Genomic DNA, 12,852 nt, shown 5'->3' on the forward strand with positions numbered 1-12,852 from the left:
AAATCACTTAGTGGTGCAGAATATTTTATTACATTCATTGACGATAAATCAAGATACGTATTGGTATATGTCATGAAACACAAAAGTGAAGTGTTTGAGAAATTCAAAGAATGGAAAGCAACTGTGGAAAAATCGACTGGAATTCAGATAAAAACGTTTAGAACTGACAATGGTGGAGAATATACATCCAAAGAGTTCGAAGACTATTTGAAGAAAGAAGGTATTCATCATGAGTTGACAATTCCGAAAACACCACAACAAAATGGAGTTGCAGAAAGGATGAACAGAACACTCGTGGAATATGTAAGATCAATGTTAGCAGATTCAAAGTTACCAAAACGATTTTGGGCCGAAGCCTTGGCTACAGCAACGTACCTTCGTAACCGATGTCCAACAACAGCAGTTAAAGGGAAGACACCCTTTGAAGTATTAACTGAAAATAAACCAAATGTCGAAAATCTACGAATTTTCGGATGTGATGCGTATCCTCACGTACCAAAAGATGAAAGAAAGAAACTTGATTCAAAAACCAAGAAGAGTGTATTTCTTGGATACGGTGATGGAATCAAGGGATATCGTCTATATGACAACGACAAGAAGAGAGTCTTTTACAGCCGAAATGTGACATTCAATGAAATCTGTGGTGAATTGTAAGACGACCGTGACATAGACGAACCAAAAGTAGAGATCGAATTACAACCTCGTGAAGAAAACACAGATAATCAAATACAGGAGGAGCAAGAGCGCCAAGTAAGAGAACGACGGCCTCCTGATCGTTACGGAGAATGGGTATACATCACTCAAGAAGAAGATCCAAATGCATTTTCTAAAGCAATCAAAGGACATGATGCAGACAAGTGGATGCAAGCAATGGAAGCCGAATTGGATTCTCTACGCAAAAACGAAATATGGGAGTTGACTGAATTACCTCCAACCAGAAAAGTTGTTGGTAGCAAATGGGTATACAAAAAGAAACAAGACGCTGATGGGAATGTGGAACGATACAAAGCAAGATTGGTTGCACAAGGATACAATCAAAGATATGGAGAAGATTATGACGAAACAAAAGCTTGGCCAGTACTCATGCTTATTATTATATTTTTACTGGACAATACCTTTTTTAATTTTGAAGATTTGCGGAAAACTTCATCTTATGACTAGACTCTTGGCAGCGTTAATAATCACTGCCATGCAGAAGTAAACATAGAAAGAATGGGTGCAAAAACACAACCCTATTGTAATAACAATTCAAGCAACCTCGATCCCAGGGCCTATAGCGTTCTTTGATATGAGAATAAAACGTGACACGAAAATAAATTAAAATAGATTAATATAAGAAAGGAAAATAGAAAAAAAAGAAAGAAAGAAAGAAGAATCAACAACGCGCGCAGAACAAAATAAAATCCCATAAATCCCCTGCCTAGTGTACCACAGAGAGAAAATAATTTACAAAGAGGTGGCAAGCTACCACAATGATAAACTCAACCTGTTAGGTCTTTGGAAATAAGCTAGAGGTTGTACTCCTCTAGAGAAAATGCCTCTAAAAGCACAATTCTTCCTTAACAGAAAAGAATAGAAACACGACGCAGAAGAGCGAGCACCTATACCAGAATTTTCAGATGGCCTAATGCAAGTAGACAGAGATTCAGAATTGCCAAAGCATTTTTTGCAAATGTTGATCAAAACATTCTAGTGATTAAAACTCTACTTTGAAAGGGTATCGACTCTGTTAATAAGTACACGCAGCTCGTTTTTTCTTGCCTGTTGGAAGACTGCCAAAGGAATGCTTTCCAGCGCTACTTCTATTATTCTTATTGCAAAAAGCCATAGCACAAAAAAACATTTTATAATTATTACCAAAATTAATCTTTGTTGCAATAATTTACTCTTCTTCTTTATCTCTAAGTTATCGTGTTGCGGCAACATGTTCAGGAGGCCTTTTTTGTCATCCGGGAGATGACGTCAAACTGGGTTTAATCCGAAAAAATTTATCGAAAAAGGCGGCTTTCGAGAAGGAAGTATGAAGTAAGAATAAGAAAATGTGGCTTTATATTAGCTTTATTATTTCGAATTTTACTTAATAAACTAGACAGTGGCCCGTGGAAAATCCACGGCTTCGCCTGTTCTTTTTATACATTGCGTGACTCTCACTACTTGCCGCACCATTTTGTGTGACAGACAGACGTATACGGGTATTATAATATAGACTAGTTATATAAAGCCTTGGAATAATCCACTTAAAATTTATTTTATTCATTCGTTTTAAGCGAAATCTCGTGGAGATATCCACTCAAAAACATTAAAAATTTATTCCATGTTTCTGATCACAAAATCATTTGTTGTCAGTTTCATTTCAAAGACGCAAACAATTAAAAATTTTGAACGAAATTGACAACTATAATAACAACGTTAATTGCCTGTGACTTTACTCGTGTAACAATTTATAACAAAGCTCCCGTCACGGTAAATTTAAATTCGCATGCAATAAAATTCCTAACTAATCACTTTATTTTGTCACATGATTTGTTTTAGCCAAAAAGCGAAATTCTTTGTTCTTTTCTTCAAAACGTTTTGTTTCGTTCGTTTAATATCATTCAAGCGGGAATAAATAAAACCAATATGTTTTTCATATAACAGTAGACAATAGACAAGTGCTTTAGGGAATAATAAAAATTAACTACCCGTGACTTTTGTGTAATAAAGTTTACATCATTACAGAAAGGTTTTTACGCGAACAATAAAATAAATTAACCATGACTTTTTTAAAACAAAAATTTTATATCAATACACAACTTTCCGGTTTCAAAAAATCATGCGCGCGCATCTTCATAAATGACGAAATTCATAATGGTAGAATTTTGGTAGGTAAACACTGCATTTTACCAGAAGACCAAACTTTAAAACCCTGTCAAAAACATTTAGCAATATTGGAAAATTGATACTCTAATCGAAAGTTCATCAAATTAGCTGTAATGTCTCGACACTGTGCCGTAACAGGATGTAATAATGGCGATTATTTATTAACAAAATGGCGTAAATCAATATGCAACGTTCATAAAGTATGTCATAGTGAAAGTCAATGTTCTTGCGAACCACCTTTTACGTAAGCATTTTTTACATACATTTTTAGTATTTTATTGAAAGAAACTGATTGAAGTTGAAGGAAAAGGAGTGTTTTATTTCTATTCTAGCTACAGCCAATGTATAGCAGCTAGCTAGAGCTACTAAAGCTGCATAGCCATAATGCATATAAACTTTTATTTTTAATAGATTGTTTCCATTTCCAACTGAGAAGAAGGATTGTATGATGAGGAAAATCTGGCTACAGATGATAAATCGTATGGATGCAGTAAAAAGGAACAAGTTGCGGTTTCCAGGAAAGTCTTCTAGAGTATGTTCCAAACACTTTGTTTCACAAAGTCCTACTGATAGTCACCCATTTCCATCATTGCATATGGGTTACAATTGTAAGCAAAAAGCTGAGACAGTTATGCGTCAGATAAAATCTTCACATAAAATGGAATCCCCTTTACAAGTTGCTGTTTCCACATTAAAAAATGCAAAGGAGAAATACGTTACAGAGTTACAGATTGCATCACTAATAGAATTCACCAAGAAGGAAGCACATTTAATAAATTCTGTTTATAGTCTTCCAATTATTTCACATAGTTATTTCTACCTGTTCAAAATGTTCCTGTTTTTGAGTAGTTATTTACCATTTTTCTGTATTTTTGCAAAATGTCGCACTGTTTAAAATGCCCCGTCACAACATAAACAGGAAAAGTTACTGTTGCAGCTGACTATTAAAGCTCTTCTTAACAAAGTCAACATTCTCAACAGGCTTAATAAACAGCTGGAAGAGAAAGTAAAAAACTGTACATGCAAGAAACCTGTTAATGAGCTGCTATTACTTTCTGATGAAGATGTTATGTTTTATACTGGAATTACTTCCAGAATATTATTCGATAAACTATGTTCGTATATTACACCATATGTCAAACGTAAATGGAGAGGACTTAAAGAAACCAATATTACCCTAGTTAGAAAATATAAAAGGACACCAAATAAATCTGGTCCTAAATCAAAGTTATGTGTCAAAGATGAGTTCCTGATAATGCTAATGAAAATTAGGCTTGGATTATTAGGGCAAGATTTAGCTCAAAGATTTGGTATTTCTGCTACTATATCTAGTCGCATATTTGCAACTTGGGTAAAAGCAACAGCAAGTGTATTGAAATCATTTGTTTACTTTCCTGATTATGGACATATTGCTGCTACAAGACCTCCAAGATTCAGAGATGTTCAAAATCTTCATTCAATAGCTGATGGTACTGAAATATTCATTCAGACCCCCAAAAATCATATAGCACAACGGCAAACCTGGTCTAGTTACAAGCACCATAACACTGCTAAAATATTGGTTGTAGTTTTACCTAATTCTCATATAGCATTTATATCCAAAGCATATAGTGGTTGCATTTCTGACAAAGAATTAACAATACAATCTGGATACTTAGACTTTGTTGAACCATATACAGATGTAATGGTTGATAAAGGATTCAATATTGCTGATGAATGTGCAGCTCGCTGTATCAATATAATTGTTCCACCAGGTAAAAGAGGTCAGAGCCAAATGTCACAAGCAGATGTTAGAAAAACCACTAAAATTGCAAGGTTGCGAATTCTGGTTGAACAAGTTATTTCTCGTTTGAAAAAGTTTCACCTCATTGCAAAAGAAGTTCCTATAACTCTTTTATGTCACTTAGATGACATCATTATAATTTGTGCAGCCTTATGTAACCTCAAAAAGCCGATATATGGAAAGTAAATATATAATAAATAACCTAGCTATATAACGTATATATATACACATTGTTTTAGAATTTATTTACAATTTGGACAAAACCACTCTTCATCTTTAGGTGGAACATTCTCTGATTTTATTTGAACATAGAAAAAGTGATACCATAGTGGACATTTATCACAACCAATACTGTTTTCGTCAAATGATTTTGGTGCATATGGGAGTTCTTTTTTGCACAATCCACAGTAATATTTATTTTCCACTTTAGGTGCCTTGCTGGTGATTTTGTTGTCACAGTTATCTTTGTTCTTTCTTTTCTTTGTGCACTGCTCATCTGTTACATTTACAATTTTTGTTGGTAATAGTTTAGTGAGATTCTTTTTAATCGTTTTTTTGTTGTTTACATTTATGACACTTGTATTAGTTGATATTGTTTCTTTTGCTGCAATAACAAAATCCACTGGTGATGTTAACATTGTATTAGTTTTTACTTTTGAATTAGGAGGTTCTACTTTTATTTTATTGCAATCCACTGTTATTTTATTGTTAACATGCGTTTGAAATGTAGGCTCTGATTTTTTCATTTTTCTTTTTGGAGTTTCTCCAATAATTAAGTTAGATGTTGAAGATGCTATAGGAATGATATTTACATTATTTATGGAAGTGATGTACTCATTTTTCTTTTGGTTTTCGTCATCTTCACTATTTTTCGAAGTAGAACATATAGTTGAACCTTTATTGATAATATTTTTATGTAATAATTCAGGTGCTATGTAGTGCGTCCAGAAAAAATCTAGTTTTTCTAATAAAGCAGTCCAAAAGTCTTCAACAAATGGAATTCTCTCTTGAAAATATCCATGGTGGGTATAAACAAAAAAGTCACAGTAGCCGGCCTGTTATACCCATTTGCCCTTCAATTTGAAAATAGTAACTAGTGTTCTTTTTTAATGTCACCCTAGCTCCTAATTCGTCTGTAACTTCATGTAAATAAGAGAGATTATTGCTAGTGGGAATTTGATCTTTGATTGAAAACGGGCATTTTATTTCTACTAACCCTGCTCCACAGCATTCACATTCTACAAGCAAATCAGGAGATGCACCTATATAAGGATATTGCTTCAATACAACAAGACCACAGTCTTGTGTTTTAAATTTTTTATGTTTTTTTTTATTTAAAAGTTGATATTTTCTTTTTGCATGTGGCTCTAAAGATGTTCCATGTTTTAATGCATGTGTTGTAGGATTGTCTTTATACCCCATGAGGTCCGAAATTAAAGCATCAGCGGAAACTGTTTTTTTTGTTGATTGAAGTGTGGTAGTTTTTGTAAATACTCTGTGGAAATTCGATGCAGTGATTCGACCCTTTCTATGACTGTGCCATTCTGAACTTTGATTTTGATTTTTTGTTGCCTCATTGAGATATCTAATATGTTCATCAGTATAAACAAGGCTTTTTTTGAATGAAGTAATATTTTGGTCGCTGTCTATTTTCCTATTTTCTAAAAACGTTTCTGCTTCGGCAGGTAAAGTTAACAAAGTTGTTTTGTTTGAGTTCATTTTCTCTACCTCTCTAGATATGCTAATGCCTTCCATACATTCCCACAAGGTACTGCCCTTGATGTCGTCTTTAATAACTGCGAATAGTTCTGTTCTGATGTTATCTTTATTTTGAAGCTTTTTTAGACGACTGGGATCAGATGGTGAAAATAACTTAAACTTTGCTTTAGTTTCGATAATTTTTTGACTAGCCTCGTGATCTTTCATGTAGTGTGGTTTATCAAAATGTATTTCACTAATCTCTTCAGCTTTTGTATTTACTTTCGTTTTTGAAGGGACGTTCCATGTACATAATGTACTGGTCTTGCTAGGATTAGTCATGCCCGCTCTTACTGCGTATTCAATGCGGAAACACATAGCTGTTATATGATTGCATGCACCATAAAGCCCAGCGGTACACGAGCAATAAGCACTTATGATTTGTCCACCAGGTCGACTTGGAGTATCTTTTACAATTATTGCCCAAACAAAGTAGGGTTTGTTGTTGACTCTTTGCGAAGGAACTACGCGACATTTCAACATACAATATTTTGAGTCTTCGCTTATTGTATTTATAAATATCTCACGAACAAACTGACATGCGAAATATGTGAACGATTTCCCTTGCTTGTAATCACTTTGCATACGCCTTAGAAAATCAGGCTGTTTCAAGCCGATGTAGTTTGCTATGTCAAGATAATTTAACGAAGGCCACGAGTTAATGCCACTTTTACTGTGCTCTCCAATCCACCCGTCTTTTAAAACAAGGGGGTCGTCAAATACGGTATCTTTCAACGTCAGTTTACTACGATACTCCTCCAAAACGTCTCTCTCAATCTGTTCAAGTTCAGGGTCAACATCAATGTTATCACACCAAGCTGCATAAGCTCTGAAATCGTTTAAAATACGCTGATAAGAAAGTGAAAGAAAATTTTTTACTGAGTTTGTAAATAGACGAAAAAATACCTGGCAGAAAATTACCTGGCAGTTAGTTCTTCAAAGGATCCATCAGTGATTTTGTTTCTTACATGTAGAAAAGATTTTAAGGCGTTTGTACTCCACAGTTTAAATTTATCTAGGGACATATCCAAATTTATATCATCAGTCATGTCGCAAGTGTTTATAGCTAACACGTGAATTCTCAAAAGAGTCACACGTGTGTTATAGATCCGCCATTTATGTTTACATTTTGTTCTCTGATTGGTTACACTTTAAAACCATGTGTTTGTGTTTTCCGCTTATATTTTTGCGAGATTTGTACATGTGATTTTATTATAAAGATGGCGGTCTAAGAAGTGGTATATACATTTTCTGTCTGTCTGTTTTTCCCCATCTTTCTGAAGTTATAATAAGTGGCGACGAGGATATATTACCGAAATGGCTACCTACGGAAAAATTGGAGAGTTTGATCCGGCAACGGAACTCTGGAACAATTACATCGAGAGAGTGAATCAGTTCTACATAGCAAATGACATTGCAGATGCCACCAAGAAGAGAGCAATCCTGCTGAGCTCATGTGGAGCCAAAGCCTACCAGCTGTTGAGAGGTTTGTCAAATAACGATCCTGCTTCCAAATCTTATGACCAGCTAGTACAATTAATGAAAGATCATTTATATCCCACTCCCAATTCGATAGCTGAGAGATTCAGATTCAACACTCGTGATAGGCAACCTTCTGAAACAATTTCCCAGTACTTGGCAGTTTTGCGTCGACTCAGTGAACATTGTGAGTATGGAGAAACACTGGACGACATGTTAAGAGATAGACTTGTTTGTGGTATTAAGGAGGAAAAAATACAACAAAAGCTCCTGAGTGAGAAAGACTTCACCTTAGCCAAAGCCCTACGAATTGCATGTTCTATGGAATCAGCAGCAAGCTACTCCAAAAGCATTCTCCAACATCAAGCGACAGGCAACATTCCAGAGAGTGTCCACGCTTTGGAGAGAGCCCGAGACAACCCAGGGAGGGATTGCTATCGATGTGGAGGGACAAAACATACAGCAGAGGCATGTCCATTCAAGGATGCTGAATGTTATTATTGCCACAAAAAAGGACACACCGTTAAAAAATGTCGTCAAAAGAAACGAAATGATGAGAAATCCAGACCACCCCGGAAACCAATAAACCAACTGGAGTCCGAACATGAAGGAAATGTTTACAAAGAAACTGTTGAACAGTCCGATATGTTTAACCTGTATAAATTAGAAGGGAGCAGAGTTGAACCGCTTTTTGTAAATGTCAGTATTGAAGGAAAAACCATCAAGATGGAGGTCGATACCGGTGCATCGATGTCGGTGATAAGTGAAAAAACATTACGGAAATGCATTCCAGAGTTGACCATCCAGCCTAGTAACTTAAAGTTAAAAACTTTTACAGGGGAAATCATAACACCCTTGGGATCAGCTGCTGTAAACGTTGAACACCAAAAACAGAAATACACACTGTCATTGACTATCGTACCCGGGGAATCTCCTTCATTGTTAGGTCGAGATTGGCTAAAAGTAATCAAGTTAGATTGGCCCAGTTTGTTCCAGGTCAAGCATTCTAGCAATACCAATCTACAGCAAATATTAGTACAGCATGCCGCCGTGTTTACGGAAAGTATGGGATTGCTGAAGGACTTTAGAGTCCATATTCCTGTGGACTCCTCTGTCGCACCAAAGTTTTGCAAAGCACGACCAGTCCCGTATGCCTTAAAAGACAGGATCGACACTGAACTTGATAGACTTGTACAAGATGGCATATATGAACCAGTTGAATATTCAAGATGGGCAGCCCCTATCGTACCGGTAAAGAAAGAGGACGGTACTATCAGAATATGCGGCGATTACAAACAGACAATAAACCAGGCTGCACCTTGTGACTCTTATCCAATTCCGCGAACTGAAGATCTTTTCGCCTCAATGTCAGGGGGTGAAAAGTTCACAAAGCTGGATTTGAGTCATGCATACCAGCAATTGGAGTTGGACGAGGAAACAAGAGAATACCTCACAATCAACACACACCGTGGCTTGTACCGCCCCACAAGACTTCAGTATGGAGTACATTCCGCCACCGGCATTTTTCAGAGGGAAATGGACAGGCGACTCCGCCATATACCACGTACCAAAGTGCGAGTAGACGATATTTTAATATCTGGTAAGGATGATGAGGAACATTTGAGAAATTTATCGTCAGTCCTGCAAGTGATTGAAAGCTCTGGATTGCGACTGAAGGAAGTCAAATGCGTATTTCTAGCAGAAGAGGTGACTTATCTGGGTTACAACATTACCAAGGAAGGAATATCGCCTTCACCAGAGAAGGTCAAAGCTATAAGGAATGCAGCCCCTCCAGAGAATGTTACACAGTTAAAGGCTTATCTCGGAATGCTCAACTATTATAATCGTTATCTACCAAACCTTTCTGCAATGATTGAACCACTGCATCGTCTGCTGAGAAAGGGGACAACCTTTCACTGGAAAACCGAACAAGAAAAAGCGTTTACCGAATCGAAAGCTCTACTATATAAAGCACCGTTGCTGACGCATTTTGACCCCCAACGTTCGATCCTTGTGTCCTGTGACGCCTCTCCTTATGGGATAGGTGCTGTTCTCGCCCATGTAATGGATGATGGTTCCGAGAAGCCCGTATGTTATATTTCACGGACTCTTTCTCCAGCAGAGAGGAATTATGCCCACATTGAGAAAGAGGGTTTAGCCATAGTATTCGCTGTCAAAAAGCTTCATCAATATCTTTATGGACAGTCTTTCAGAATTATAACTGATCACAAACCTCTTTTGGGACTATTCGGACAAAACAAACCAATTCCACCGCTTGCAGCTGCTCGTGTTCAGAGATGGGCCCTCCTGCTGTCTGCTTATAGCTACGTCTTGGAGTACAAACCAGGTGTCAATCACGCCAACGCTGACTGTCTAAGCCGCCTTCCACTTCAAGCAGACAGTTCTGATTACTCGAACAATGAAAGTGCAATTCACATGATGGACCTAGTGCAAGCACCACTAACCTCCGCTGATGTTAAGCTACATACAAGTCGTGACCCAGTCCTGAGCAAAGTGTTGGACTTGATATCCAACGGTTGGAAAGTAAACCGAGAAATAGAATTACAACCGTACTTTTCAAGGAAGGATCAACTCAGCATCGACAACCAATGCTTGCTGTGGGGTTCTCGTGTCATTATACCAAGCTCGTTACGACCACAACTGCTTGGACAACTTCACCAGTCTCACCCAGGGATCACTCGCATGAAAAGTTTGTCGAGAAGTTTTGTGTGGTGGCCAAAGATGGATTCTGAGATTGAGTTAACCGTCAAAAATTGCAAAACCTGTGAAATCCACCAAAAAATGCCAGCTGCAGCACCAATACATTCCTGGGAATACCCAAGCCAACCCTGGGAGCGGATCCACATGGATTATGCGGGACCGTTTTTGAACAAAAAGTTTTTGATAGTTGTTGATGCTTTTTCAAAATGGGTGGAAGTAATAGTCATGAATAGCTCCACCTCCACTGCGACTATTGAGTAACTGCGCAAAATCTTTGCCACGCATGGCCTGCCTGGAGTTTGTATTAGTGATAATGGACCGTGTTTCGCAAGCACTGAATTTGAGCAATTTATGAAACGAAATAACATCAGACACATTTTTTCTGCACCATACCATCCTGCTTCAAATGGACAAGCAGAGAGAACCGTCCAAACTGTGAAAAACAGTCTTAAAAAGATAGAATTGAATGGTCAATCCATTGAGACCAGAGTAAGCCGTTTGCTGTTCACGTACCGCATCACACCACACACCACCACGGGCAGGTCACCTGCAGAACTACTGTTCAATCGTCAATTAAGGAGTGCCCTCCATTTCGTTAAACCAGATCTGAAACAGACAGTCAAGGGGAAACAGATGGATTCTGAGAATCGAAGTCATCGATTGAAACCGCTGCGGCAATTTCTAGACCAAGAGGAGGTACTGATTAGAAATTTTGGTCAAGGACCACGGTGGGTGAGAGGAAACATTTCGAGAAAGAGAGGACCTGTGACATACGATGTTGAAGTGGGAGAGAAAATCGTTCAACGCCACATCGATCAAATGCGAGCTGCAACCGGCGAGAGATTAGCTGATTCAGCAATGGTAGAGACAGATCCACCTCTGGCTGTGCTACCACAGTTTGAACCGTCAGAAGTTGACGAAACCGTTACTGAAATCGAGCCAAGGGTCCAGTTACCTGTTCCTGAGACATCTGAGCCGTTTGAAGACGTTGCAGAAGATGTGAACAAGGACACCAATTCTCGACCTGAACGATCTCGCCGTTTACCAAAGCATTTCGAGGACTATGACTTGAACCGCATTGTATACGTTTAAACTGTGGACTATTGGTGGAGGATTGTTATAGATCCGCCATTTATGTTTACATTTTGTTCTCTGATTGGTTACACTTTAAAACCATGTGTTTGTGTTTTCCGCTTATATCTTTCCGAGATTTGTACATGTGATTTTATTATAAAGATGGCGGTCTAAGAAGTGGTATATACATTTTCTGTCTGTCTGTTTTTCCCCATCTTTCTGAAGTTATAATAACGTGAAGTTTGTTTTGAAAATTTTCATTTCTCTTTTCGGCATAACTTTGGTTATGTAAAATGCGCAATCGAAATCTTATTTTGTTTTAAAAAGCGACAGCCGCAAAGGTTAAAAATCATTGATACGCCAGTGTAAAGTAAGAGAGATTTTTGATACTTGCATTGGTCTTTAACAAAAAAAAAATATATGGGCTAAAGCACCATTAGTTCCTTTCACGTTATAATTAAGTAGAACAAGATTTATATGAGTGAGAAAATAAAAAAAATGGATAAATATCACATGTAAACATAATTTTTAGCGGTTACAATCAAGATTTTTCCTTCAAAAACGCACAAAAATAATATTTCTTAGTGTTTTTTTATTGAAATACCAAGTTCAATCTTTCCTTTGTCGATATTTGTATAGGTTTTATATAGTTGTTGACAAGTTTAACTCTTTTTTTAAGATTTTCATAGTTATGTAAAATTCACCGTTTTTCGTGTTTACCTTCCAAAAAGCTACCATTATGATTTTTTTTTATTTTCCGAAACCGGAAAGTTGTGTATTTGAAAAAGCACACAAAAGACAAAATAAAAATAAAAGTTTAGCAATAGTGACATGTTACTGCGGCTGTTTTTTTTAGAAAAAACAACACATCCACTTTGCCTGTTACAGAGACACAGAACTGGCTTATTATTATATAGATGTTAAAATACAAATTCTCAACTTAATATAAACAAAATAAGATGAACTTTTTTTGAAGTGGCAGAAGCCTCAGGCTCACTATTGTTGCATAGAAGAAATCGTGTAGCAAAGCTGCATGAATTGACAAATGTCATATCAGACCATTCGCCAACAGACCATCGTCTGTTCATCGCAAAAACAAGTTCACAGACAAACTTTACAATACCACCTCCAAATAACTGTTAAGGTTAAATGGAGCAATTATAGAATCCCCCCCTGAC

At 37.0% G+C, this 12,852-nt stretch overlaps 4 protein-coding genes across 4 annotated transcripts; all 4 read left to right on the forward strand.

Moving 5' to 3' along the window:
* Nucleotides 1-2,897: 2,897 nt before the first annotated feature.
* Nucleotides 2,898-3,900, forward strand: LOC130649381 (uncharacterized). Its single transcript, XM_057455652.1, has 2 exons — nt 2,898-3,103; nt 3,271-3,900. Exons 1-2 carry the CDS (start codon nt 2,973-2,975, stop codon nt 3,752-3,754), a joined length of 615 nt encoding a protein of 204 aa, XP_057311635.1. The 5' UTR covers nt 2,898-2,972; the 3' UTR covers nt 3,755-3,900.
* Nucleotides 3,901-3,928: 28 nt separating this feature from the next.
* Nucleotides 3,929-4,828, forward strand: LOC130648550 (uncharacterized). Its single transcript, XM_057454603.1, has one exon. The coding sequence runs from the start codon at nt 3,929-3,931 to the stop codon at nt 4,826-4,828; it is 900 nt and encodes a 299-aa protein (XP_057310586.1).
* A 2,889-nt stretch (nt 4,829-7,717) lies between these two features.
* Nucleotides 7,718-10,861, forward strand: LOC130648551 (uncharacterized protein K02A2.6-like). The gene has a single exon (XM_057454604.1). The coding sequence runs from the start codon at nt 7,718-7,720 to the stop codon at nt 10,859-10,861; it is 3,144 nt and encodes a 1,047-aa protein (XP_057310587.1).
* Nucleotides 10,862-10,951: 90 nt separating this feature from the next.
* Nucleotides 10,952-11,692, forward strand: LOC130648552 (uncharacterized protein K02A2.6-like). Its single transcript, XM_057454605.1, has one exon. It carries the CDS (start codon nt 10,952-10,954, stop codon nt 11,690-11,692), a length of 741 nt encoding a protein of 246 aa, XP_057310588.1.
* Nucleotides 11,693-12,852: the final 1,160 nt, after the last annotated feature.

The sequence above is a fragment of the Hydractinia symbiolongicarpus genome, chromosome 7 (genome assembly GCF_029227915.1).
Source record: "Hydractinia symbiolongicarpus strain clone_291-10 chromosome 7, HSymV2.1, whole genome shotgun sequence".
Classification (NCBI taxonomy): Eukaryota; Metazoa; Cnidaria; class Hydrozoa; order Anthoathecata; family Hydractiniidae; genus Hydractinia; species Hydractinia symbiolongicarpus.